The 23,625-nt window shown below is 38.5% G+C and overlaps 4 protein-coding genes across 5 annotated transcripts; 3 read left to right on the top strand and 1 right to left on the bottom strand.

Moving 5' to 3' along the window:
* Nucleotides 1-127: 127 nt before the first annotated feature.
* On the top strand, nt 128-7,981 carry LOC140761174 (autophagy-related protein 9). Its single transcript, XM_073098391.1, has 10 exons — nt 128-510; nt 1,666-2,297; nt 2,390-2,710; nt 3,620-3,842; nt 4,984-5,163; nt 5,266-5,472; nt 6,348-6,425; nt 6,501-6,571; nt 6,680-6,790; nt 6,915-7,981. Exons 2-10 carry the CDS (start codon nt 1,720-1,722, stop codon nt 7,831-7,833), a joined length of 2,688 nt encoding a protein of 895 aa, XP_072954492.1. The 5' UTR covers nt 128-510; nt 1,666-1,719; the 3' UTR covers nt 7,834-7,981.
* A 559-nt stretch (nt 7,982-8,540) lies between these two features.
* LOC140761645 (uncharacterized) lies at nt 8,541-11,929 on the top strand. The gene is made up of 5 exons (XM_073099066.1): nt 8,541-8,715; nt 10,407-10,521; nt 10,626-10,715; nt 11,329-11,427; nt 11,540-11,929. The coding sequence occupies exons 1-5, from the start codon at nt 8,648-8,650 to the stop codon at nt 11,639-11,641; spliced, it is 474 nt and encodes a 157-aa protein (XP_072955167.1). The 5' UTR covers nt 8,541-8,647; the 3' UTR covers nt 11,642-11,929.
* A 343-nt stretch (nt 11,930-12,272) lies between these two features.
* On the bottom strand, nt 12,273-13,870 carry LOC140761644 (rubisco accumulation factor 1, chloroplastic-like). Its single transcript, XM_073099065.1, has one exon. The coding sequence runs from the start codon at nt 13,765-13,767 to the stop codon at nt 12,439-12,441; it is 1,329 nt and encodes a 442-aa protein (XP_072955166.1). The 5' UTR covers nt 13,768-13,870; the 3' UTR covers nt 12,273-12,438.
* A 131-nt stretch (nt 13,871-14,001) lies between these two features.
* LOC140761643 (actin-related protein 9) lies at nt 14,002-22,972 on the top strand. 2 transcript variants are annotated; one of them, XM_073099064.1, is made up of 21 exons: nt 14,002-14,144; nt 14,283-14,355; nt 14,578-14,696; nt 14,821-14,880; nt 15,003-15,068; nt 15,224-15,326; nt 15,558-15,748; nt 16,285-16,405; nt 17,486-17,550; nt 18,148-18,237; nt 18,374-18,424; nt 18,601-18,732; nt 19,092-19,181; nt 19,578-19,648; nt 19,732-19,931; nt 20,022-20,065; nt 20,134-20,183; nt 21,012-21,057; nt 21,484-21,534; nt 21,935-22,084; nt 22,506-22,972. In XM_073099064.1, the coding sequence occupies exons 1-20, from the start codon at nt 14,142-14,144 to the stop codon at nt 22,076-22,078; spliced, it is 1,770 nt and encodes a 589-aa protein (XP_072955165.1). In that variant the 5' UTR covers nt 14,002-14,141; the 3' UTR covers nt 22,079-22,084; nt 22,506-22,972. The 2 variants fall into 2 exon arrangements, with proteins under 2 accessions (XP_072955165.1, XP_072955164.1); XM_073099063.1 differs by having other exon boundaries at nt 21,935-22,081.
* Nucleotides 22,973-23,625: the final 653 nt, after the last annotated feature.

The following is a 23,625-nucleotide window of genomic DNA, read 5'->3' on the forward strand; positions in this document are numbered from 1 at the left end:
GGGGTGCCTTCTCGTGAACCACATTGCGTCGTACCATCGAACGATCCGACAAACCTTGGAGCTAATCCGTAAGCCCCAAAAAACACAACAACGTCGAATCCTTCGTGTAGTCGGGAGATCAAAGAGCAGGGGGGCAGAAGCCGATGAGAAATAGATAGTCACAAGTAAAAAGACTCCTAAACGGCATCGATCAAATATATTAAGGGAAGGGCGAAATCCAAAGCTTCTTTTGTCTCCACGCAATCCAATCTCTCTCTCCTCGTCGATTGCTCTCCTCTTTTGGGTTACCTTCCAAAGCTAACCCTTTCCCTTCCCCTTCCCCTTTCCTGCCCACCGACCTCCGAAGCCCTTCTGTGTTCTTGCCGCTTTCGACCACCCCCGCCCCCCCGCGCGCATGTTTTCTTTGTCCTTGAAACGATTTCCTCTTCTGGGAATCTAGAAAGATCCGATCTTTTGAAGATTTCAGATGTTTTAATTGGTGGAGCACCGCCTATTTCTCATGTTCCGCAGGTAATTAGCTGCTTGGTCGATTCGTGGTTCATGTTTTAGCGGAGTTTTCTTGTTGGTCTGGAACAATATGCGATCCTTTTCTGGTCATGGGTTGTTGGGTATTTCTTGGTGCCTCTAGATTGTCTTCTTGGCGTGCGAATTGAATGTGGCGTTGTTTGGTTTAGTTTAGAGTTGTAACTGGGTGCGTTTATTATGATATTCCGTTATGTTATGATCTCTCTATTTCAAGAAACGTTCGTGGTTTGTACTCTTTTGCGTAATCGGACTGTGTCAATGGGCATACTGCCGTGGAACTTGGAAGTTGGAACCTCACCGTGGAATAGAATAGAAGAAACGAGTTCCGCATGAAAACAATCAGCTCTGCAGCCTGTCCTGCTGGACTCTAGAGAGTTTCTAGTTTGCCATTTTGAGTTTGTTAAACATAATTCAAAGGCATGCTCGCTCAGGATTGAAGATGGTGCGCATGTTTTATGGCGACTGAGATTTCTTTTCCGTTGTCCATATGTTGGAATGGAGATTCTTATACATTTGTTTGTATTGCCACCAAATATAATCATGTCGTGAGCTATGATTTTCTGCTCTACCTGTAATTTTAGATTGATATTGTAGCATGGAAAAGTTCATATTTAAGCTTACAGTTTCTATCTGTTTGTGGTAAGGGTAACTCCACCTGTGTGCACTTATTGTTTTATAGCTGATCCCAAATAGATGGGGGCTGTGGCTTAGTTGATCTAACTCCCCCAATAAAGAGCTGAGAAATATGGTGCCACTGAGTATGATGGTATGAAAGAATTGTGTAGCTCTTGTTGTGGATTGGCATTACAGAGGGCTTTCCGCAATAAGGATAAGGCTGCATACATCTTTTCCTTCCCATACCCTCTGCTAGCAGAAGCAACATGCACTGTGACTCCTCCTTTATGGAAAATAAAGCTGAAAAATATGCCTGATTATGTTTTCTGTAAAAAATAGCAGTCATAATATAATTTTTCCAGAATAAATTGCAGTTGCATATCTTTGAAGTTCTTCTGTCCAAAATCCCATCTTAATAGTCTATATTCTTCATGTTTTTCTGAATCTGTGCTTTATGATTTTCAGTCATGTTTATCTATAACTTGTGTTATATATTTGTTTATTCATCCTTTCCTTGTCATTCAGATGATTGGATTGTGGGATGGATGAAGATCTTATAGTTGGTCCAAGTTTTGTTGAATGATGTCCTCTGCTCAAAAGGGCGCTTCTGCTCCCAAAAGATTCAAATGGCAATGGAGAAATGAATCATCTCTGAATACTAAGTTGCTTACAGATGTTTCACCTGAGATAGAACTGTCTGATTATCGAAGATTGCCAAGTTCAGGTAGTGAGAGCCCATCAGGACTTCTTAATTGTGAAAGCTTAAAGGGTGAACCAATCGCTGATTTAGATATATTCTTTGAAAGACTTTATGACTATTACTGTGAGAAAGGTCTATGGTGCATCATCACCAAATGGATAGTTGAGATTCTCACTGTAATTTTCATGGTATGTTTTATTGGATTTTTCTTGTTATTTGTCGATTGGAATGCCGTACGCAATGCAAAGTGTGGAATGGATGCTGTTGAGTCAGGAGAGAAGCCTTGTGATCTGGCAAAGGAGGTCATTAAAAGTCATCCTTTAGTTCCATTCACATTTGTCAAAATGATAATTGTTGGCTCCATGTTTATATTGACTCTATATGGGCTTCTCAACTTCCTCAAATTCTTTGTACAACTAAAAAACACACTAGGAGTTCGTCGCTTCTATTATAACAGGTAGTCTTCATATCTCCATGTATTCATGAGTATTTGTTTCTTATGCTCTCAGCCAGCTGCAAATCATCTTATACCTGCCTGTCTTTTCCTAGTCTTAAGGTTACAGATCGTGAGATTCAAACAACACCATGGCCTAAAATTTTAGAAAAGGTTGTTCAGCTACAAGAATCACAACAACTTTGTATTGTCAAGGATCTTTCTGAGCATGACGTGGTCATGAGAATAATGCGCAAGGAAAACTACTTGATTGGGATGCTTAACAAAGGTATATTTGCATTTCCAATTTCTTCTTGGGTTCCTGGAGCTGGGCCAACTGTCAGTACTGGAAAAAATGGAAGGACAAATCATTTGATATTCCCTAAGACTCTTGAATGGACATTAGACTGGTGCATATTTCAGAGCATGTTTGACAGGTAGCACTTTTTATCTTCTTACCTTGTTATGCATTGGAGAAAGTTGATGAATTATCTAGCATATCTTGTAGTTTTTTTATTATGTAAGAAATTGTTGACGTGAGGAAACTCTTCATTGTGACATTACTGAACTGTAATTTGACATGTGTGGAAAAATAATTAAGTGTTTCTACCAGAAAAGATGATACTAAACTATTTGTGACAAATTTCTGCTAAGATATCTTGACAACATGATAGGAATATGGGATAACATATGGCATCTTTTTGTTTGCACAACTTAATGGCAAAACATATTAGATTGTTTTGGCTAACCTGTCTGAACATATTAGATTTTATTGGAGTGTGTATGTGCTAGACAAAATATGAGAAAATTTAACTAGATGTTGGTGGGCAGACAATTGTTTTGCTAAAAACTGATCTATACTGGTTTCGACGAATTAATTAAAAGAATATCAGAGTATCTAGTTCTCTACAATTGGAGCTCCTTGTCATACAGTTCTGATATGGTGCAGTTAAGTTGTAATAATTAGAAATATCTGGCAGAGTCAAGCATAACAATTATATCAAAGTTAAATTTTTGATCTTTTACAGTGTAATATACAAAATAAAAAAATATACTACACTCTATCATATCATTGAAGATGCATTACTTACCTGCTTTGGTTTTGCTTGCTTGTTTCCTTTTGTTCTGTGTTAGTTGCAATTGCCTCTTCAAGTTCAAATTATATAGTGGAAATTGAATATATATATATAGCTTGTTTTATCCCAATAAAATTTGTACTGAAATAACTGTTAGAATCTTTTCGACGATATCTTGTCCTGAAAGTCCTATTTTACTTATCTAGGAGTCGATTTTATGAATCTTCTTGCTCTGATAATATTGATTTTTTTTTCCTTTGTGTTTTGCAGCAAATTTTGTGTCCGAAGGGATTTCTTAGCAAGCCCATCATTACTGAAAAAGAGACTTGTGTTCATTGGAATAGTGATGCTTCTCCTATCACCATGTCTTGTGATCTTTATGTTGGTATATCTATTCCTAAGACATGCCGAACAATTTTACAATCACCCCAGCACTGCATCATCTCGAAGGTGGTCTAACTTGTCAAAGTGGATTTTAAGGGAATTCAACGAGGTATTTATTTTGTGGATGATTGAATTTATACATTTACTTACCAGTTTATTTTGTATATTAGATCAATATAGGAATGAAGATTGTTTATTTGCAGAGCTGAATTGTGCTATATGCATTTGCTATGCACTCGTGAAACTTATGCATGCACTGTGCCATCTACATTTTTTATGCATTTGTAAAACTTCTGTGTGCTTTATAATTCTTTAGAAATTGATGATTTTTTTAATATTTGTGTTGTAGATTATTTTTGTTGTTAACGGTGCAGACTTCAACTTCGGCCTCATATTTGAGATTAAAAGGCTTCCTTATACGTTGTAGAAATATTAACTCTTTGCTATTATCAGGAAATCAAATGCTTAATATGTCCATTTTAGTTAAGCATTGGATTTGACAGTTGATTTACTAAATTTATATTTTATGACTTGTTTCTACATGGCCTTGCTGGTTTTACTTGATTAAGATGTGTCACATCATGCGCATTTATCATACTGGACAGACTTAATTTTCTACCTGAAATTTAACAAGCAAATGAACGTAGTTCATTATACATATTTGGCTCTGTTTTTTTTTTTCCCTGTACTAGCCATGTAATTGTTTTGTTGGCTCTTGAAATTCTGTTTAAATTTCATGAGTAATCAGCTGTTGATTATATCTTCAACATTGTATTGAGAAGGGGTTCTAGATTTGTTGTTATACGTACTTTGAACTCATTAAGAATTCTACATGCACAATATAATTTTACTGTTAATTGGTGATTTTGCTATTTAAGTAGAGACTAATGGAAGGAAGGATCCATATAGCTGACTGTCGAAAGTTGGAGTAACTGCAAGTACACAAATCATTCACAGAACCTTCAAAGAACCTACTATTCCTTGAATGAGCCTTCTAATTAAGTTTCTTTAAACTTAAGAAACATGTTTTTATGAAGTAAATGCTTTTGAATTTGATTGTGAAAACTGGGAAACCTATCTTCTGTCGGAATGAACGGGGAAGGTTCCTTTTAGGCTTTTAGCAGATTTAAGGGTTGCAAGATGGCAAGATCTCTATAGTACATACCTACATTATGTGTTAAACTTTCACATTGGAGGACAAGTATACATTTCACAACTAAATCTTTCTGTCCTCTTCTTTTTCCCTGCAGGTCGACCATTTGTTCAAACATCGGATTAACAACAGTGTTGTCCATGCTTCTAATTACTTGAAGCAGTTCCCATCTCCTCTAATATCTATCATTGCCAAATTTATATCTTTTGTTTCTGGTGGCTTTGTTGCTATATTGATAATAATTGCATTTTTGGATGAATCTCTGCTAGAGGGCCACGTAAGTCTGTCAGTACTGTTTATCTGCCTTTTCATTTTCTTAATATATAAAATTTATTTTTTTTTTTAAAAAAAAACTTATATATCTTAATTACTTCTGAAGATTTTAGGCCGAAATTTGTTGTGGTATACTGCTGTTTTCGGAACAGTGACTGCTATAAGTCGAGCTGCTGTTGCTGATGAGCTTCAGGTCCTTGACCCAGGAGGCGCAATGTCCCTTGTTGTGCAGCAGACACATTATATTCCAAAAAGGTGGCGTGGGAAAGAAAATAGTGAGACAGTGCGAAGAGAATTTGAAACCCTCTTTCAGGTAAACCTATTTGCCTGCTGTATTCTTTAGTTGCTCTTCTAGAAACATACTGTAAACATGTTTTTTCTTTTCCTAGTAGTCAGCATATCCCTAGTAAGGAGTCCTTCTCATGCACTGAGATGCAGCTGCCCGCGAGGCCGCAACATGCTGGTGTAGCAAAGATCAGTACATCACATGTTGTAGGTGTGCCTCCAGGATGAAAAACCTCGGATTGTCTAACCTAGTTCATTGGTTCTTAAAGCGAACTGGTTAATGGAGAATCTTCAGAATGGCATTTGTGGCCCTCATCTTGTTATTGGATGCCCAAGCTTGAAAATGATCATCTGGTATAATTGACACAAAATGTGACCTTAATAAGACTTAGATGTAGTGCAGCTTAAGGAGCTTCTTGATCTCAGATTTGATCCTTCAATTGGATGTTTATCATCACGTGTTAAAATAGGTAAAACAACTTGGAATAAAAATAATAATCAAATCTTATCTTAAAGCATGGGATTGTTGGAATCTGGAGTAGTAGTATCATTTGGACTTCCTAGCTGATAAAAATCATCGAGAGCGGATCTAGGTTATGGCTACCATGTCTAATAGTGCATCTATATTCTCATACGCTGTATAAGCTTGGGCTACTGATTTAAATGTGCCTAAAAATGTAGTTCTGAAATATGCTTTATGGAGGTAAGTCCGTCTCCTGTTTGACATGGCCTTCTCCTGGATTTGCCATGATTTTTTAAGCTTGTTGAACCATATTGTCAACCAGAGGATTTTGTGATGATTTACATGTTTTATGTTGAGTATTCTAATTATATATTGTCTTTGCTAGTTGTTTTTTCAAGGTTTGAAAATTTCGCCAATAATGAATAATTTTGGCAATGCAGTATACTGGAATGATGCTACTAGAGGAGATGATCTCAATTCTCGTCACACCCTACTTACTTATATTTGTTGTGCCAAAGGTAAAATTCTGGAGCTAGTTGATCAAACCCTATTCAAGTTTCTAGGCCTCCATGTAACTGTGTGCATCTTTTCAGCGTGTGGATGATATCTTGCATTTCATTTCGGACTTCACAGTATATGTTGAAGGAGTAGGTGATGTTTGCAGGTCAGTGACTCACTTTCTGAGTTATTTGATTCCTTTTTTCCTAGAAGCCTTTATTTCTCACATTAGGTAATCTACGTGTGTAATTTGATGTAGCTTCTTACATTGTAGTTTAAGTCTGTTTGATTTTGAAAGACATGGAAACAAGAAATATGCTTCACCGTTTGATGTGGCTAAAAGCACGAGAAGTTCTCAAGGGAAAATGGAGAAATCGTTCCTAAGGTACTCGTAATTCTACTCAGTTATGCAGAGTTGCAGATCTTGTTTATAACTTCTCTCTCAGGTATAAGGAGATATCTATTAAAGCATTTGATATATATATATATATTTTTTAATCTCAACACAGCTTTCAGAGCACCTATCCATCCTGGGAACCAAATGCACCTGGTCGGCAATTCCTATCAAATCTTCGAAAATTCAAGGAGGAAAAGATGCGCGGTGAAACTCATCAGGAATATTTGCCAGTTCGTGCATGGCAATGCACACCAGGTTTGAGGGGTCAAGGTGATCAAATAATCCGCAGATTTGTTTCAAGAGATGCCCCTTACAGCAGCGATGGCATTTATCCAGTCGGTTACAACTCAGGTTCCTTGTGGTTGATAAATAACGAGGAACGAACTCATCCGTATCTGCTGGACTGGTATTACACATCTCCACCACTACATCCAGTTGAGAATACAGATGGCTACCCACTGTCACCTGAAGGAGCAGCTTCCAGGCCAGCCCGTGATATCTGGCCGCCTTTGAACAAACAACTATCTGAAATAGAGGAGGATGACATCTGGGAGCCTTGCTTTTCTGATCGACATCAAAGCCACTTAGAGGCTTCCACATCTAATACTCTGCTGAGAGATGACGGTCTTCAGCAGCATGACTCGGGCCAGCAGCATGTCGAAAACAAGTGGTGGGCACGTCCCTCCCTGCAGCCATCAGAGCCCCATGCTAGCTTTCTCGAACCACCCCGCTTCGGCAATCAGAACTTAGGTCGCCACAACTTCAGTCATCATAGCGACGATGTATCAGAAAGCATGGAGGAACACGAGTGGAATGACAGCATAGGGGACTTCGACCGGAGGAACCCTCGGTCGACTATGTCCAGGACAATGTACATGGATGACTCCGACAAAGATGAAGGGCTCAGTCTACATTTTGCTGACGAGCCTAGAAGGAACGAACCAAGCGATCGTCGAATATCTGACATTTACGGCGATCCATTGGTCAGCCTTCCTGTAAGAATAATTCCTAGAAGCAATGATCCAATTTAAGTACAACATAATCCACACACAACGGTGCCACGCTATAAACAGTGGCCAATGCCAGGCCAGCTCTCTGGAAGGAATTTGTTATTCAATTGTACAGATTCATTACTATTAGCATCTATTCTAATTTGTGTCTCTTCTGCTTGCTGGCTGGAAAGATTGTTCTACTGTGTGCTTGTCCTTCTCTTAGGCTTACTTAATCTGCAAGCTTACTTTAATTGCTATGATTAATCATCCTGAGATGCAGTTAACCTCTGGAGAGTACTAATTATAAAAGTCAAAGTAGTGCAATTATAATATGCATTAATGTCCGACCCATATGAATGCCAGTATTATTATTATTATTATTATTATTACTCCGAGCAATTATTACTCGGCCATTAAATTTTTTTTTTCTTAATCCGTGCATTTCCAAATTCAAAAGTTTTCGAACTTTTGGGCACCGCCAATTAACCACCCTCCATTATAGATGTGTGACTAAATCTACGGTCGGATTTGCGGGTGTGACGACAACCAACGGCCGATCAAATATTCAGATATAAAGGTTGTGCTGTCCACGACTCGCATGGGAGGTGGAAGGTGGGAAGGAGCAGAGCAGAATGATGGCATTGATGTAAATGTGGTAGAGATCCAGGAGCATTTTACTTTAGCCTGCTCTGACGCTTCTTTGGCTTTTTCCCGTCATGCGCTTTAAATAAAGGATCGGAGCAGTCTCCTCCTTCCTCTAATACTAGATTCCAAACTTGAAGCCGTCTCCGGAGAAGGCGAGAGAGATCCCTTTCTCTTCTCTTCTCTTCTCTTCTCTTCTCTTCTCGTGGAGATGGGGTTCGTGTCTTTCGCCGGGAGAGTTCTCTTCGCGTCCGTCTTTCTCCTCTCCGCGTACCAGGAGTAAGCATTTCTCCGCGTCTCTTTAATCTGCTGATCTTTTTGTTGAGTGTCTTGTTAGATCTGGTGTTAGCGCTTGATGGAAATGTTCTGGAGAGTGTTTTGGTTGTGAAATCCGTGAGTTTTCTTGTGTTTTGGAGTTAGATTTGGGTTGTAGGATTTTGCCTTAGCGCTGCTTCTTTGTCCGTGACGGCGTTTGGTTACCTATTTTAGCGGCGTGGGATGCGAAAATTTGCATATTTTTTTCGGATCGCGGTATTGGTGGGTCTGTTCTGACGGAGAAGTGGGTTTAGTTGGGACTTTCGTGGGATCCGTTTGCACTTGTCTACCCTGAATGTGTTTTAGCCCTGCGATACTAGTCGCTCGCTCATCTAATTTCGAATCTCGGTTAGGTTGGATTGGAATGCTGATGGAAAGACTTTTCTTAAGTTTGATCTGTTAGACCGTCATACTAATTATATCTTTAAGCGTTCACGACCGATGCATTTTCAACTAGTAGTTCATTTTTATATTAAGAGTCTGGATTAATTGTGGAACAAATAAGGTTATTATTTTCTGTTGCTGCAAGTTCTACCGGTCTATGGAAATTAGTGAAAAATAAATCAATCATATTACTTCAATCTATTTGGATCCATTGTTTACTCAAGGTGACCTCAGTATAGAGCTTGAGTGCCTTGAAAGGATTTGATATTTGATAGATGCAATGAAACTATATCATTTGGTGCTAGACAGCCAGAGCCCCTAACTGATGGCGTCATATTGTAGGACAGTGAAACTAGATATAAATGAGAAGATGGATAGAAGAGAATACAAGAAAAACTAAATGTTCACACTCTGTTTGAGTTAAATCAATTTCAGAAAGCCAATCTTAATCACGTAAAACATAAGGCTTGTTTCAAACAATTCACTAACTGCAATCAAGCTGTATCTTTGTAGAGGTGAATTGTATCTTTGTAGAGGTGAAGATGGAGGACAGGATACAAGACATGTCAGTGATTATTTCTTCAAGTTTAAGTAGTATCTGCTATCACTGTTACTATTTCTAGGGTATTCCCATGACAGGATATGCTGTTACCTCAGATATAGCATAGCCGTTATTCCAGCTTTGTGTAATGACCAGAAAGTAATAGAAAATAGAGTTACCAGTTAGCATTTTTCAGTTCATTTTGTTTAGAAGCCTTTATGTGCTTCCTAAAGCAATTAAGTCAATCTCAACTGAGAAGTTACTTATAATCCTTTTATATGAAAACTGAGTATAACTATGCCAGTTGCTGTCATTATCTGCTAGTACATTTTATATGGAACATAATGATCTTTAAGTTGGTAGATTTTCCCCCAGCAAAGGTTGGCCAAGATGACCATTACAAAAGCATGTGAATTCACATATATTCGTGAGAATGCAATTGTCTAGAAAGTCAGAAAGGTGGTTTTTGTTTCCTGTCTTGTCCAATGCTAGATTTGAATTTGTTTATGTCAAGCATAATCTTATTTGAAGTGCTTAATTTTAGACCTTTTAGGGTTGTTTATGACTTTTCGTTTCCTTGAAATTATTTAAGTAGTGAGCATTCTGCTACTGAAAATCTTATGATTGGTATTGCATATGTTTGTCGAGTATATGGCATTGGGAAATTATCAGTTATGTCTTATGTTATGTTTATTGTGTCATTTTAGCTGATATTTTGTCTTCTGTGCAGGTTTAACGAATTTGGAGTTGATGGTGGGCCAGCAGCCAAGGCCCTCAGGCCAAAATTCAATATTTTCGTGAAACATGTTACCTCTCATCTTGGGGTAGCGGTGCCAAATATTGAAGTGAGAATGAACATTCTTGTATTTTTATTTGAAAAATAGCTATCCAGGATAACCACAGATAATCAAATAATACTTCTGTTGGTCTTCTTTCCTTTCTTTTTCAGATGAAACATGTTATTGCTGCTACCATTACTCTGAAAGGCCTTGGAGGTCTTCTGTTTATATTCAGCAGCTCCTTTGGAGCTTATCTCCTGGTAATCATATTTTAGGCATATTTTCATTAGTAAGCTAGATTGCAATTACTACAACATCATGCTCTGAGGAATCAAAAGTTTTTGGAAGTGTAATATTTATTATGACATCATAGTCAATGTTTCATGACTGTAATCTCAAACTGATAAAGTGGGACTAATGTGAAGGCAATGCATATTTACTAAGTGAGTCGGTCGAGCATACAATCCTTAGTGTTTGGATGCATTTCCTGCTGAAGAATATAGTTCTATTGCTATAGTAGGTTATCTAAGAAAGTTAGAACTTAGAAGGTCTTTTTTGGAGTTATCTTCATATTAAAACAAAATGGCTTTTGAAGTTAAACAATTAGATAACCTACTATTGCTATAGTAGGTTATCTAAGAAAGTTAGAACTTAGAAGGTCTTTTCTGGAGTTATCTTCATATTAAAACAAAATGGCTTTTGAAGTTAAACAATTATAGCACATTTCTTATCTCTCTAGTCTTGTTTACCAATAAATCTTTAGTTCTCTTGTTGCAACATGAAGTCTGGAGTTCCATAAACCAGTATATGCTGCAGAAAAGTACTGTAATATCTAATTAAGAGAGCTAATTTTCTTTTTGTGTGCTTTTGCAGCTGCTTTACCTTGCATTTATTACTCCTGTTGTATACGACTTCTACAACTATGACATTGAGAAATCAGAATTTGTGCAGCTCTTCATCAAGTTCACACAGGTAGCTAGCATTTCGTGCCCCTTCTTGATTTCTGCAACTATGTCAAACCTTTGGCCTCTAATTTTTTGTTGTTGTAATAGATGAATATTGACCACAACAAATTTTGTTACAGAATTTGGCTCTCTTTGGTTCGCTGCTCTTCTTTTTAGGAATGAAGAACTCTATCCCCAAACGACAGCCCAAGAAAAAGGTGACTAAATCAAAGACAAATTGAGCTTGCGGTGGCACCATTTTGGTTGGCAAGAGTTCTGTACCGAATTAATCTACAACGGTCATGGTTATTCTCGTTTCTTGGCCCCTGCGCTGGATTCTTTCTATATGTCTGAGATGCGAATGGCTGATTACATAACCATTTTGTATCACTATATAATATACTAGCGCTTTGGTTCATAAACTAAAGATTGGTTTTGTAGGTTAAAATCTCACTGCTTAAATGTCTTGCAACTTCACTTATTGGTAGCTTGAATTGTTTTTGGATTTTGAAACTTGCATTTGATTCTTATTTTGTGGAGTTTCTAGTGGTGATAATGCGATACTGTCTGTGTATGGAAATATAATTATTTTGTTTAGCAAGCACACTCCTATTAGAGGCCTGGGTGCTTGTGATCTCTGTGGATGGGCCTCCAGCATAGTCGAATGTGATACCTAGCAAATATATTGGATTGAATAAGTTGTCCCGTTCGATTGGCTTTTGTGCCACTAAATATTTTCATCCAGACTGCATCTTGGCATTGCAAATAGCGCGCGCATTATGTAGGTGAAAACAAGCCCATGCCTTCCAAACACGTCAAGAAGAAAGCAAAGAAACAAACAATGGCAGCACCAAAATCTCCTTGATCATCGTATGATATAAATCAAGAAAATGCTACAATTTATTACCAAAAGAAAAAAAAGAAAGAAAAAGTTACACATTTTATTCCCATAAAATCCTTTCAACTACTCCCCCACTCATTACCAGTATCAGTATGAGAAGAAATCCAAAGCCCCTCAAAAAAACATAACCGGTTACGGTTAGTCCCAGTCATCCATCAACTGGTCATCTTCCTCCTTGGGCGGCCTCACCACCACCACCACCGTCCCTAACGCCTCCTTCACCTCCATCTCCATCAACTTCCTCCCTCTCTCAACCACCAACCTCCCTTCCCTCTCCACCACGTAGGCTCCTCCCTCCTCTGTCACCTCTCTCCTTTTCCGATCCGCCACTACCATCACCGCCTCCTCCGCCGCCGCCAGAATCCTCCATGGCAACCCCCTTCCATCCTCCATCTCTACCCCCACCGCTTCCTCCGCCGCCAGCACCGGCGCCCACCCAGGCAACACCGCCCACCTCATCCACCCTTTCTCCGCCGCCACAATTCCCAGCTCCCCCTCCGATCTACACCTCGACGGCGCCGATACCATCCCCGTCGCTCCCTCCGCGGCCTTCACCACCGGCACCAGCGCCACCGACGCCGCCTCCGCCACCTCCCCGTACCTCAACCTCACCACCTCCACCGGTACCTTAATTTCCATCTCCTCTTCTTCGTCATCTTCCTTGCCTTTACCCTTTGCCTTCTCGATCTCCGCAAGGATTCGGTTCTTGGCGGATTCGGTCTCGGCGGCCTCGAATGCGCGGTCGAGGGCGGCGTCCCGTTCGGCATCAACGATCACCTCGCGGGAGAGGCGGTAGTGGATGTAGGCGAGGCAGTCGCCGGGGGAGGCGCCATCGAAGGAGTCCCACCCGTGGTCGCCGCGGCGACGGGGAAAGTCCTTCATGGCGCGTGCCAGCTCCTGGGCGCCGCGGGGGTCGAGGTGGCGGTCGATGACGAGGGTTGCTGCTGCCGAGCGCTGCACGGCGGACAGGAGGCGGAGCTCGTACAGCAGCTCGGCACCGCCGCCGGCGTCGAAATAGGCGACGTGGTCAGGCGGGAAGGAAGGGGAGTTGAGGAGGGAGTCGCGGACCTGGGCGGCGACGACGAGGCGGTTCTGTTCGACGCCGGAGAGGCCGGTGGACTCCTCGATGGAGGGGGGGGTGAACCCCTGGCGGGAGAGGGAGGAGATGAGGGGGGCGTAGTCGTGCCATAGCCCGAGGCGGTCGCGGAGTACGGCGAGGAGGTCGGTTGGCGGAAGGGAGCGGTACTGTGGGGGGAGAGGGGAGGAGGGAGGAGGGCGGAAGGGTTGGTAGGTCTCGCCGGGAGGGGACGGCGGAGGAGGGGAGAAGGGGAGCCTCCCGCTAGCAGAGACGGAGAGGGGTCGGTAGTGGCTCCTCCCCTTCTTGGAGACGAGGAAGGGACGGGGATGGTGGTGGTGGTGGGTGGGAAAGAAGGAGGTGGTTGGTTTGGGATGGGATAGGGAGAGCATGGCTATGGAGAAGAGAAAAGAGAGGAGGAAGAGGAAGAGGAAGAGGAAGAGGAAGAGAAAGAGGAGGGAGTGGTGGAATAGGGGGCTTATCCGAGTTTATCCGTTGAATTGGGTGGGTATTAATAAAGATCGTTAATCTGGGCCGGATAATTCGTCCGAGGGCTATGTCGTAGCCTCGGAGGCCCATTAGTAAATCGTTCTTTGATCCGATAACGGGAATAAACCAAATTTATTCCACGTTTATTCCTGAAACTGGGGTCTTTTGGTTGTTCTATTCCTGATTTTTATCCGGCAAAAACAAGAAACTATAAACTTCAGAACTCGCGCTCCCTCACTCTGCACCCCCTTCGCTTCGCGCCATCGAACACACTGCCATGGTGAACTCTCTCTCTCTCTCTCTCTCTCTCTCTCTCTGAGCTTCATTCTCCTCCTCCCTCTGTCCTGCGCGTCCAATTCTTGTTCTTTATTTCTTGTAATTTTTGCGTCTAAACCCTAGTCTGCTTTCCTTCCTCCAGGATTACCTCAAAACCGTCGTCCCTTCGCAGCTCATAGGCGAACGCGGCTCTAATCTCGTCGTCATCAATCCAGGTAAAGAAACCCTAACCCTACTTTTCTTTTTCTCCACTTCTAGGATATCTGTTCCGATATAGTGTTGCAACCCAAGGATTCTTTAACCTTTTTATTTGTTTAGAAGAGCAATTCATGATGACTTCTGCGAATTACTCGCGAAATTTTTTCTGCCTCTCTCGTGTAATCTCGTTTTTGTCATTTTTACAATTATCTGATTTATTAATTTATTTTGTCTTGAAGGATCGGCAAATGTTAGGATAGGGCTTGCAAGTCAACAAGTGCCCTTCAATATTCCTCATTGTATTGTTCGGAATGTAAAAGGCTTGGACGAGGGAATGAGAAGAGCTGTAAAGGATCAGGTGATGAAGATTAGAATATTGTTAATTGTGAATGTAGATGGTCAAATTCAGCGTTAAACTTGTGACTTTGCCATTTCCTTTCTTTTTTTCTCGGATACTTAGCTCTTTGTGGCTTGTGTGTTAGATGCTCAATTCTCAAGCAACTCCTGCTCAACAACTGGAGCGTGAGAAGGCATATGATATTGTATGGAAAGATTCCATGTTTTGGTTTTTGTATTGTTTTAGATTCCATGTTTTGGTTTTTGTATTGTTTTTTCAGGAAGATTATATTTTTTGAAAATTAGGAGAATTGCCTTTTGATTTCAGATTGCTTCTTTACTAAAAATACCATTTTTGGATGAAGAAGCAGCAAACAACAATTTTCCTCGTACGGTATGCTCAACTCAACTGTAGCCATCCATTGATTACATTAAAAGTGTGCTATAAGTTAATTATCGCTGGCTTTTCAACCCTATTTTTTCTTTTATAAGTTATCTGTATCTGTCCATCATCTTGTATAGTGATGATGTTGCTTATATTTTTCTTAGATAGGACGCATTGACGGCTATATGCCACATAGTAACAGAAATGATAGTACTTTCACTTGGACGACTGTGATGGAAAGGAATCCCATATCGTCCTCGGTGATAGGTAAACCAATTATCCAGTAACAAATTTAGCTACTTTATTTCTTGTTTTATTCAAGCAACTGAAATTTTGGAGTCCATAATATACACGTTTTTGGTGAGCTGCTGATATTGCACTCATTGTAATTTATCTTATTGTTGTGGTTGCACTGTCAATGCTTTATTTTCTTAGGAGTAGTTCTAAGTGTGGGCTGTAAAAGTCTTTGTTTGTTTGTGAATCGTTTATAAAAATCAGAGGATACTCAAAAGGATTCCTTGGAAACTACAAGTGGCCATGGTAAAGAACCTAGTTCCGAAGAGTACAAGTTCAAGGAGTTCATATGTGGAGAAGATGCGTTGAGAATTTCTCCTGTAGAGCCATATTGTCTATGTCGTCCTATCAGGCGAGGGCATTTTAATGTTTCTCAGCACTATCCTTCCCAGCAGGTATGCTTGCATTATATCACAATATTCTTGTATATATAATGCACTATTGCACTCCTGTTTTCTATTTCTGACCTGCCTTAGATAGTAAAGAAAACAAGAATCATTTCAATTTGGTCAGTCCAATTTATCAGGATATTTTTTGTTTGAAATTGACACATTATACATAAAGGTATACAAATGAGTTATTTCTGGCTGTATTAGAGTCTGTAGAGATGCAAGTTCTTGGCCAGCTGAGTTGCATTGTATCAAAGTATTATCTTTCACTTTGCTCGAATAGTGTGTTCCTTCTCAGTCTTGTTGGTATATTACAAAAGCAGTTTCATTTAGGTCTTCAGTCTTTCTACACTTAGTTTTTATGGGCTTAAATTTTGCCTTGTACCAAATGATTGGTATGAATTTACTTATGCGTACCTGATGTGAACTTTTCAATAATAGTGAGTTTCCTTTGTTATACTGCAATATTGCATATAGATACTTTAGGATGAATAAGTGATGAAGTAATGTTGCAGAATGCATAATGTCATTGTATGTTACAGGTTTGTGAAGATTTATATACTATCTGGGACTGGATATTGATTGAGAAGTTGCATATTCAACCGTCAGATAGAAATATGTATTCCGCTATTCTTGTATTGCCAGAAACATTTGATAACCGTGGTATTCTTTCTAGCTTACTGTTGCTGCATTTGTCCTTGATAACTGCAGTTTCATTTTGTTGCTGTTATATACTTTGCATTGTATCTCCTGCTGGCAATTCTTGTCAATGTCAATTCAGGTGTTGTGATTTCATTTGCCTACTCAATTTTAGGAAAAGAGTTACAACTTGATCTTCTGTATGTTGTTTTCCTTATGGGCATTAGTTAGACAAAGTTTAAGCAGACTTATATACGACATTAGTTCCTTCTAAAGAATAAATTTGGCTTTTATCTTATCTGTGGATGTCTAGGGTATACTGTTTAAAAGTTTGTCTATTTATTATGCCTTTCTGATTAGTCACAAATTCTTGTAAATTTAGGAGGGTAGAATTTGTGTTTTGTACTTAATATTGGAATTGGATGCAAGTATCTAGCATTATAAAAGCAGGGTTAAATTCATAATATACGAGTTATCTTAAATGTATAAGACAGTGCTTATATGGATTTAAAGATACAGTTGAAAGTTATGCAATTATAGCTGGCCAAACATGGATAGTTATCTATATTTACCCATATGAACAAATTTATATCCATATCTTGATAAACTTAGATTGGAAAATTGAAAACCTATTGCTTTTTGATAATTTTTAAACAAATTATGTGGTGCTGTTATACAATCCTTTTTAATGGTGTCGACACAAGATTCCTATTCCAGAAGCCACTATAAAGCTAACAATGTCAACATAAAAGATTTAGCATGAGAACAATTAAGAATTACTTTTTTCACATCAATCTTGTTGTTTCACTTCGAAGATGTATCATGGTAGTGTATTTTTCTAAATCTCCTAAGAAAGGTATTATTTTTCATATTTTGGCTCATTTTGCATAAGACAAGGATACCACATGATCAGCTATGATTGTACATTGCTTTATTTTCAATATCTTTTCTGTTTATCTAGTTGAGGCACCTCTAATATGGATTCATATGTCATATAAATATTATTCCATTCTTTATTACATAACTGCATTTTCTGTTTCTGCAACTGTTCGTGAAGTGATGCTTTTTTTGTATAATTTAAATATTTTTATGATTCTTCTGCAGAAATTAAAGAAATGCTTTCTATCGTATTGCGTGATTTAAGGTTCAGCACAGCGGTGGTGCACCAGGTTTGTGATGGATTGCACTTCCAAGTGGTCAAGTGTGAATATATGATTTTTTTCCCTGAACCACGTTATGATTCCTTTGAGATTTAATGTCTTATTTATCAGCCAACTTTTTCATACTTATATTCTATGAAGGAACAAGAGCATTTTGTTCACAGTTTGGAGGTTGTATGATTGCAGTCCACCATATGGTTTATTGGTCCATTAGAGTGATATCGCATTCTAATCATTTTGTTTCTGCTCTTTCCTTGTAAGGTCTTGGAAATTTTATTAACTGGTTTATTGTTACTATATATGCATCCAGACAGGTAGATTCACATGAATGCATTGAAGTAATGAACATTTTAAGTTTTCATGGGAATGAGATATTTGCACATTATATGTTTATGGCAAGCCACACAATAATTATCTTATTCTACTGTTATAGTTTACTCTTCTTTGTCTGTCGAAATGGACCTGGCCAACTGACGGGCCTAATTTAGTAGATATTTGGACACCTAACTTTCTCTGCCCCCAAGGCCAGAAACTATTCTCTTTCTACTTTTAGGTGTTCTCCTTTCCCAATATCTGATCATTTTATAACCAAATTTCTTCTTATAGGAAGGTCTAGCTGCGGCCTTTGGAAATGGATTATCAACAGCATGTGTCGTGAACATTGGTGCTCATATTACAACTATAACTTGTGTAGAGGCAAGAATCCTGATGTAATCTCTGTTTAAGTTTACTAGCCTTTCTCGTCATTATTCCATGTACGTAACAATTTGAGCATCTAGTCTTGTTTATAAAGATCTACACTTGTCGGCTCTTGACTTTATTTTGTCTCCAGGATGGAGTAGCTTTGCCTTCTACAAGCATGACATTGCCATATGGTGGAGAGGTATAGCAAGATTCTAATTTTGTATTGGATCTGACAAACTTCCTTCTATTTTTTCTTCATGCATGGTAGCATTAATAATAGTCCATATACTCTGGATATAGTTCTGCTACTTAGAGCCATTATCTTTCACTATCTCACCCGTCAATCAATTGAACCAAATTCTTTCATTCTTGCAGGATATCTCAAGATGTCTTTTATGGGTTCAACGTCATCATCAGACCTGGCCATCCATTCAGACCGATCCAATGGGCAAGCCTATTGATATGTTAATGCTCAACAAAATAAAAGAATCATATTGCCAGATTAGGGTGAGTTCTATATTGTTAGTGAATCAGCAGATGATTCTATTTATTTCTCCATTGTCACTAAATTGCTATCAAACCTTCTAATCTCTGTTTTCCGAAACCATCATTTATGATGTTTTATGTGTTCATTCCTTGATGTTCTTGTCCTGAGAATGCCTGCTGCCCTTTCAGCGTAGAAGAGCGGTTTTGTTAGTTAATGTACTTCTTGATAATGTTTCTTACTTGTTTTGAGAATTCTCTTTAAGGTAATATTTGATTAATACTATAAATCATTTAGTTGTTAATTGTCCAGAAATCTATACCCTGTTGCTTTGTTTTTATATCAAAGTATGAATGCTTTCTCAAATTTTTGTATCTTACAGGAGGGGGAGTTTGATGCTGTTGCTGTAGTTCATTCGTATGAGCAAGACAGGCCTGTTGGTTCACATAAGACGAGACTGTCATCTCTAAATGTAATTCTTCTTGAATATGAATTGCATACTTGGTCCTACTACTAATCTTTCTTTAAATTCATTCTTTGGTGAACTCACGGATTATAAGATGAACTCATGCCACTTTATTGAAGTGAGTTTTGTATATTTCTGGGCTATGCTGCTTGTAATATTCTTTACCATCATTTCCTGTTTTCATTACTGTGTGTTCTGCATAAATGTCATTTTTTTAAGCATACCAACATATATCCCTGTATCATACTAGCATTTGTTAATTAAATTATGTCTTACAAAACAAGATGATTTTTATGTTATTTTCCTTGACATGTACGCTGTCAGTTTGAATTCTTTGCATAATATTGGTCTATTTTATAAATTAAACTCTCTTTGTTGTGATGAACTGATTATTCATGTCAGGTTCCTCCTATGGGTCTCTTCTACCCAACGCTCTTTGTTAAAGAAGAGTACCCGCCACCTCCACGCTCTTGGTAAGATATCAGTTTTTCCACTTATTAATGGAAAGCATTTATTTCTGTCATCTATTAGTGCACTTGCATTGCGCTGTTATTAGGTTTCATGACTATGAAGATATGCTGGAAGATACTTGGCATATGGAGTTCTCTAGAAGGCCTGACATGCCAGATGGCCTTTATATGACTTCTAATGGTGCATTTAGCATGTGGGAGAACTACCCAGTATTTCCGACCAGGTCAAAGAAGGAAGAAAATGTTGGCCTTGCAGAGGCAATTTCTAGTAGTATACTTTCAACAGGTGATATTTTGCCTTTTTCTGCTTTTAGTTTTTACACAGTAGGAAATAATTGTTGTATTTTACTGGTGTTCTCTCGTATTAAACTAGCAGGGCGCATTGATCTTCAAAGGAAGCTGTTTTCTAGCATTCAATTGGTAAGGTGAATGAAGCTTTTGAAAATGAAAATGATTACATGATTGACAGAGTACAGTTACTGTTCCAGATTGGTGGAGTAGCTCTGACTGCTGGTCTTGTGGGAACAGTGGAAGAAAGGTATTTAGTTCTAGTTCTATTCTGATGAAAATTGATTATATGCAGCTGTCAGCAGTAGAGGAGTGTAACTAACTGATCGCATTAGATGATGTTAAAGTTAACCCATACTTATGATTAAAAATCACATTGCTATTTTATCCTTGGTTCATGTAACTCTCCGGACCTCTTTTTTCTCTATCTGTTCACCTTATATACTTTGTACTTAAGGCATCATAAAAGTTTTGTTTATGGTGAGTAATAAATACATTTTAAAAGGTAAATCACCATAAATTCTTGCAGTTGTGAATTGTTTATGTGCAATTTCGCATTTAGAAAGTGAAACCGCCTTTGTCTATGCTTTTAAAAATATGCTCGACAGCTCAAATATGCACTTTGGGCGGATTTTATACTTTCTTGTGTGTATAAAAAAAATCCCAAATTCTTTTCACAATAGGAGCTTGCTAAAACTTAATTGAGCAACTACATTTTGCTCCTATATGACCTTGGACTGGCCTGAAACTAGTGGTAGAAGCTGAAAGGAACTCGTTGGAACCAAAACTACTGGAACTTCCTGAAATGCTGAAACTGACATATCTTTTAAGTTTTTGTTATAGGTGAACTGTAAATGTATATTATCTCCGTTCTCTGCATTACTTATATCCTTCTTGAAGTTAAGCTTTGTTCTTGCATTAAAATGAGAGATGTAGTTGATGTGATCAGAATTGGATGCCTCAATTTTCTTTTCCTTCTGAGCAGTGAGCAGTAATACCTAACCAGTGGTTAGTTGATTTTGAATTCAAGATTGTTGTCTTTGCTTATATCTGTAATCTTGGCACTTTTTGCTTTCAGGGTTCTGCATGCTATTCCATCAAATGAAGCCATTGACACAGTTGAGGTCAGCATCTGCCCATAGATGTGTAGTTGAAACAGAAAATTCTTTAGTGGAAAGCCTGTTCAAATGTTTCGACAACCTTTTGCAACCTATATTTAATCTTAAGTTGTCATATTTTTAATTCATCGCAAAAAAAAATTTCACCTTTATTTTTCTTCAGATTAAGTGTTTGCAAATTTAGATATTTCTAAAAGAAGAGATTTACTATAGCTGAATTGCTAATCTTTCTAGAAACACAATTGTTCAGTAAAGATGGGTATTTGGACTTTGTTTCTGGGTAGTTAAATATTGAATATACTCTGATCAGTACATCTATTAATTTTTTTGTTCTCAAATGCAAGTTCCAATAGTTAAGGTGTTTTTTTAAAGCTAATCTCTGTTTCTTCTATTATGCAAGACGATTGATTTTTTTTATTGTAATTTGAACAGGTGCTGCAATCAAGAAGTGATCCACAATTTGTATCATGGAAGGGAGGAGCAGTAAGTCTTGTCTATCCTTATTGACCATATACTTTTTAGTACCATGTTGTGCCCATGCAGTATGTGGATGCATGTACTTCTCAAGATATATTCATTGTTGATCTTCTTCCCCATTCTGGATAGTGGATTGAATAAGGTTCTCCTTTCTGTCATTCTGAATAGTAGTTCTTACTGTTGATTCTTTTCTTTTTCTTTATACTAAAATGGTGAAGTTATTAAACTTTTATGGCACTTACATATAAGAATCTTTTATGTCGTCCTTTTTTTTTTTGCAATTGCAATGCAAATCAGGAATCCATTGTAGATTTGTATATATATTCTGCAAAACTTCTTTGTTTGGCAAGTGATCAATTTGCAGAGCTTATATGTTTATCCTAAACTAAAATTTTCCTGATATCAGATTCTTGGCATCCTTGATTTTGGGCGGGAGGCTTGGATTCATAGAGAGGACTGGATTCGAAATGGTATTCCCATTGGGAGTGGCAGAAAGTACAAAGATTCATACTTCCTTCAAGCACAGGCGATGTGTTATTATAATTCCTGACAGGTAGTTTGTGTCATGTCTAGCTTTTACCTCAAATTGATCCTTCTCTGTGCCTGTGTCAAGAAGGTGGTTTCTAAGCAAGGAATATATATATATATATAGCTAGCTTGACTAGAAAGAATTTTTTCTGATGTCTTCATTTTAGGTAATGCCATAACTGATGAATCCTTAGATAGTTTTTCCACACTTAAGAAATAAAATTCACACTCATTGGTGTGCTTGATCAGTTGCACATTTAAGTTCTCGAAAGTTTTTTTTTTTGTTTGAGAGAGTTTAGTAGGAGATTTATATGCATTAGCCTTTTGTAGATTCATTTCATTGTTGGGTTTTCAACATTACTTAACGCTCGTGTACCCCTACTGTATGTCTCTTTATTCTGATCTTATGCATGTTTTTGAGCACTAAGCATGGGTTGCCCCCTTTTCAGCCTGGCCTGGCACAATTTAATGACAAACAGATGCACAGTTGAGTTACTCTTGGATTGGAGAATTGCCAGACTCATACCTGCATGATTAAGGTTACTGTTGCCCGGAGTTGTAAGGTGATCTACTGATTGTATTTGATGTAATGCACAATGAAATGATAATCTACGTACTCGTTGGATATCACGGGGGTGCACACGAATGGTGGCTGGGAGTCACAACTGCAAGGCATTTGAAATGGGAGGATGAGTGATGCTTCAGAAGCAACATGAAACATTTGCCCAAGTCATTTGCTAAGAAAGTTTTGTTTTCGTATTTCTCAGGCTTTACTATTATCCCTTGATTACGTAATGATCTATGTAAATAAAGATGATCTCTTATGCTTGCCTGCCCATAAATGTTTCCTCTTAAATTGTTATTTTCAAATGATTAAACTGCCCCTTCTGAGGTGCATCCGCATCCGTTTGCTTGAGTTCACCTGTCCATGATTGTGTGGTTATGTTGTTGATACTTGATAGCATCACTACATCTCTGGAAAAAAGGAAAAAACTCATTAATTTTTAGTCCCCTCTACTACTGAAAGCGGATGCTCTGCAGGTTTCTATCCAGGAATTTCCTACACGACAAGTACTAATCCCAACACTTAGAAATCCTCTCCTCCAAATTCCCCACCGCTTCCTTACGCGTTTCTTCCAGTATTCACCAAAGCCAGTTCAGATCCACGTCTTCTTCCGGTCAAAAGGCTAAACTTGTTCAACTATTTTAGCCCCTGAGGCGAGGAGAGTTGGGACTAGTAGAGGCGATGATGCCATTGTTTGTCCTAAGTGGATAATTTAACACATACATACGTGCATATTATTTTAGGGTTTAGGGCGTCATGGACTTTAGAAAAATTGCCCCTATAGCAGACTACACTAAAAAGAATAAATAGTTCGTAGATGGGATTTGAAAGCAAAGCGATTACGTTGTGTCATGCGACCAGTAGGCAGGACCGCTCGTGTGGCCTTCTATGTCCCCAATTTTTATTTGGAAAAAAAGAAGAAGTTAATTAGGATTAATTATGAGGATAGGTAAATGTACACACATGTGCTCCTTAATAGTCTTTGATTAGGCTTGACAATGACC

The sequence above is a fragment of the Typha angustifolia genome, chromosome 6, assembly GCF_048772165.1.
Source record: "Typha angustifolia cultivar Huaian chromosome 6, ASM4877216v1, whole genome shotgun sequence".
In the NCBI taxonomy this organism is placed as follows: Eukaryota; Viridiplantae; Streptophyta; class Magnoliopsida; order Poales; family Typhaceae; genus Typha; species Typha angustifolia.

Bases quoted from the DNA above. Each gene is read 5' to 3' on its own strand.
- LOC140761643 (XM_073099064.1), top strand. The intron at 14,697-14,820 runs GTGATGAAGATT...CTTGTGTGTTAG, and splicing joins GAAGAGCTGTAAAGGATCAG to ATGCTCAATTCTCAAGCAAC. The intron at 18,425-18,600 runs GTATAGCAAGAT...TCATTCTTGCAG, and splicing joins CATTGCCATATGGTGGAGAG to GATATCTCAAGATGTCTTTT.
- LOC140761644 (XM_073099065.1), bottom strand. From the start codon at position 13,767: ATGCTCTCCCTATCCCATCCCAAACCAACCACCTCCTTCTTTCCCACC.
- LOC140761645 (XM_073099066.1), top strand. From the start codon at position 8,648: ATGGGGTTCGTGTCTTTCGCCGGGAGAGTTCTCTTCGCGTCCGTCTTT. The intron at 10,522-10,625 runs GTGAGAATGAAC...TTTCTTTTTCAG, and splicing joins TAGCGGTGCCAAATATTGAA to ATGAAACATGTTATTGCTGC. The intron at 10,716-11,328 runs GTAATCATATTT...GTGCTTTTGCAG, and splicing joins CCTTTGGAGCTTATCTCCTG to CTGCTTTACCTTGCATTTAT.
- LOC140761174 (XM_073098391.1), top strand. From the start codon at position 1,720: ATGATGTCCTCTGCTCAAAAGGGCGCTTCTGCTCCCAAAAGATTCAAA. The intron at 3,843-4,983 runs GTATTTATTTTG...TTTTCCCTGCAG, and splicing joins TTTTAAGGGAATTCAACGAG to GTCGACCATTTGTTCAAACA. The intron at 5,473-6,347 runs GTAAACCTATTT...TTGGCAATGCAG, and splicing joins AATTTGAAACCCTCTTTCAG to TATACTGGAATGATGCTACT.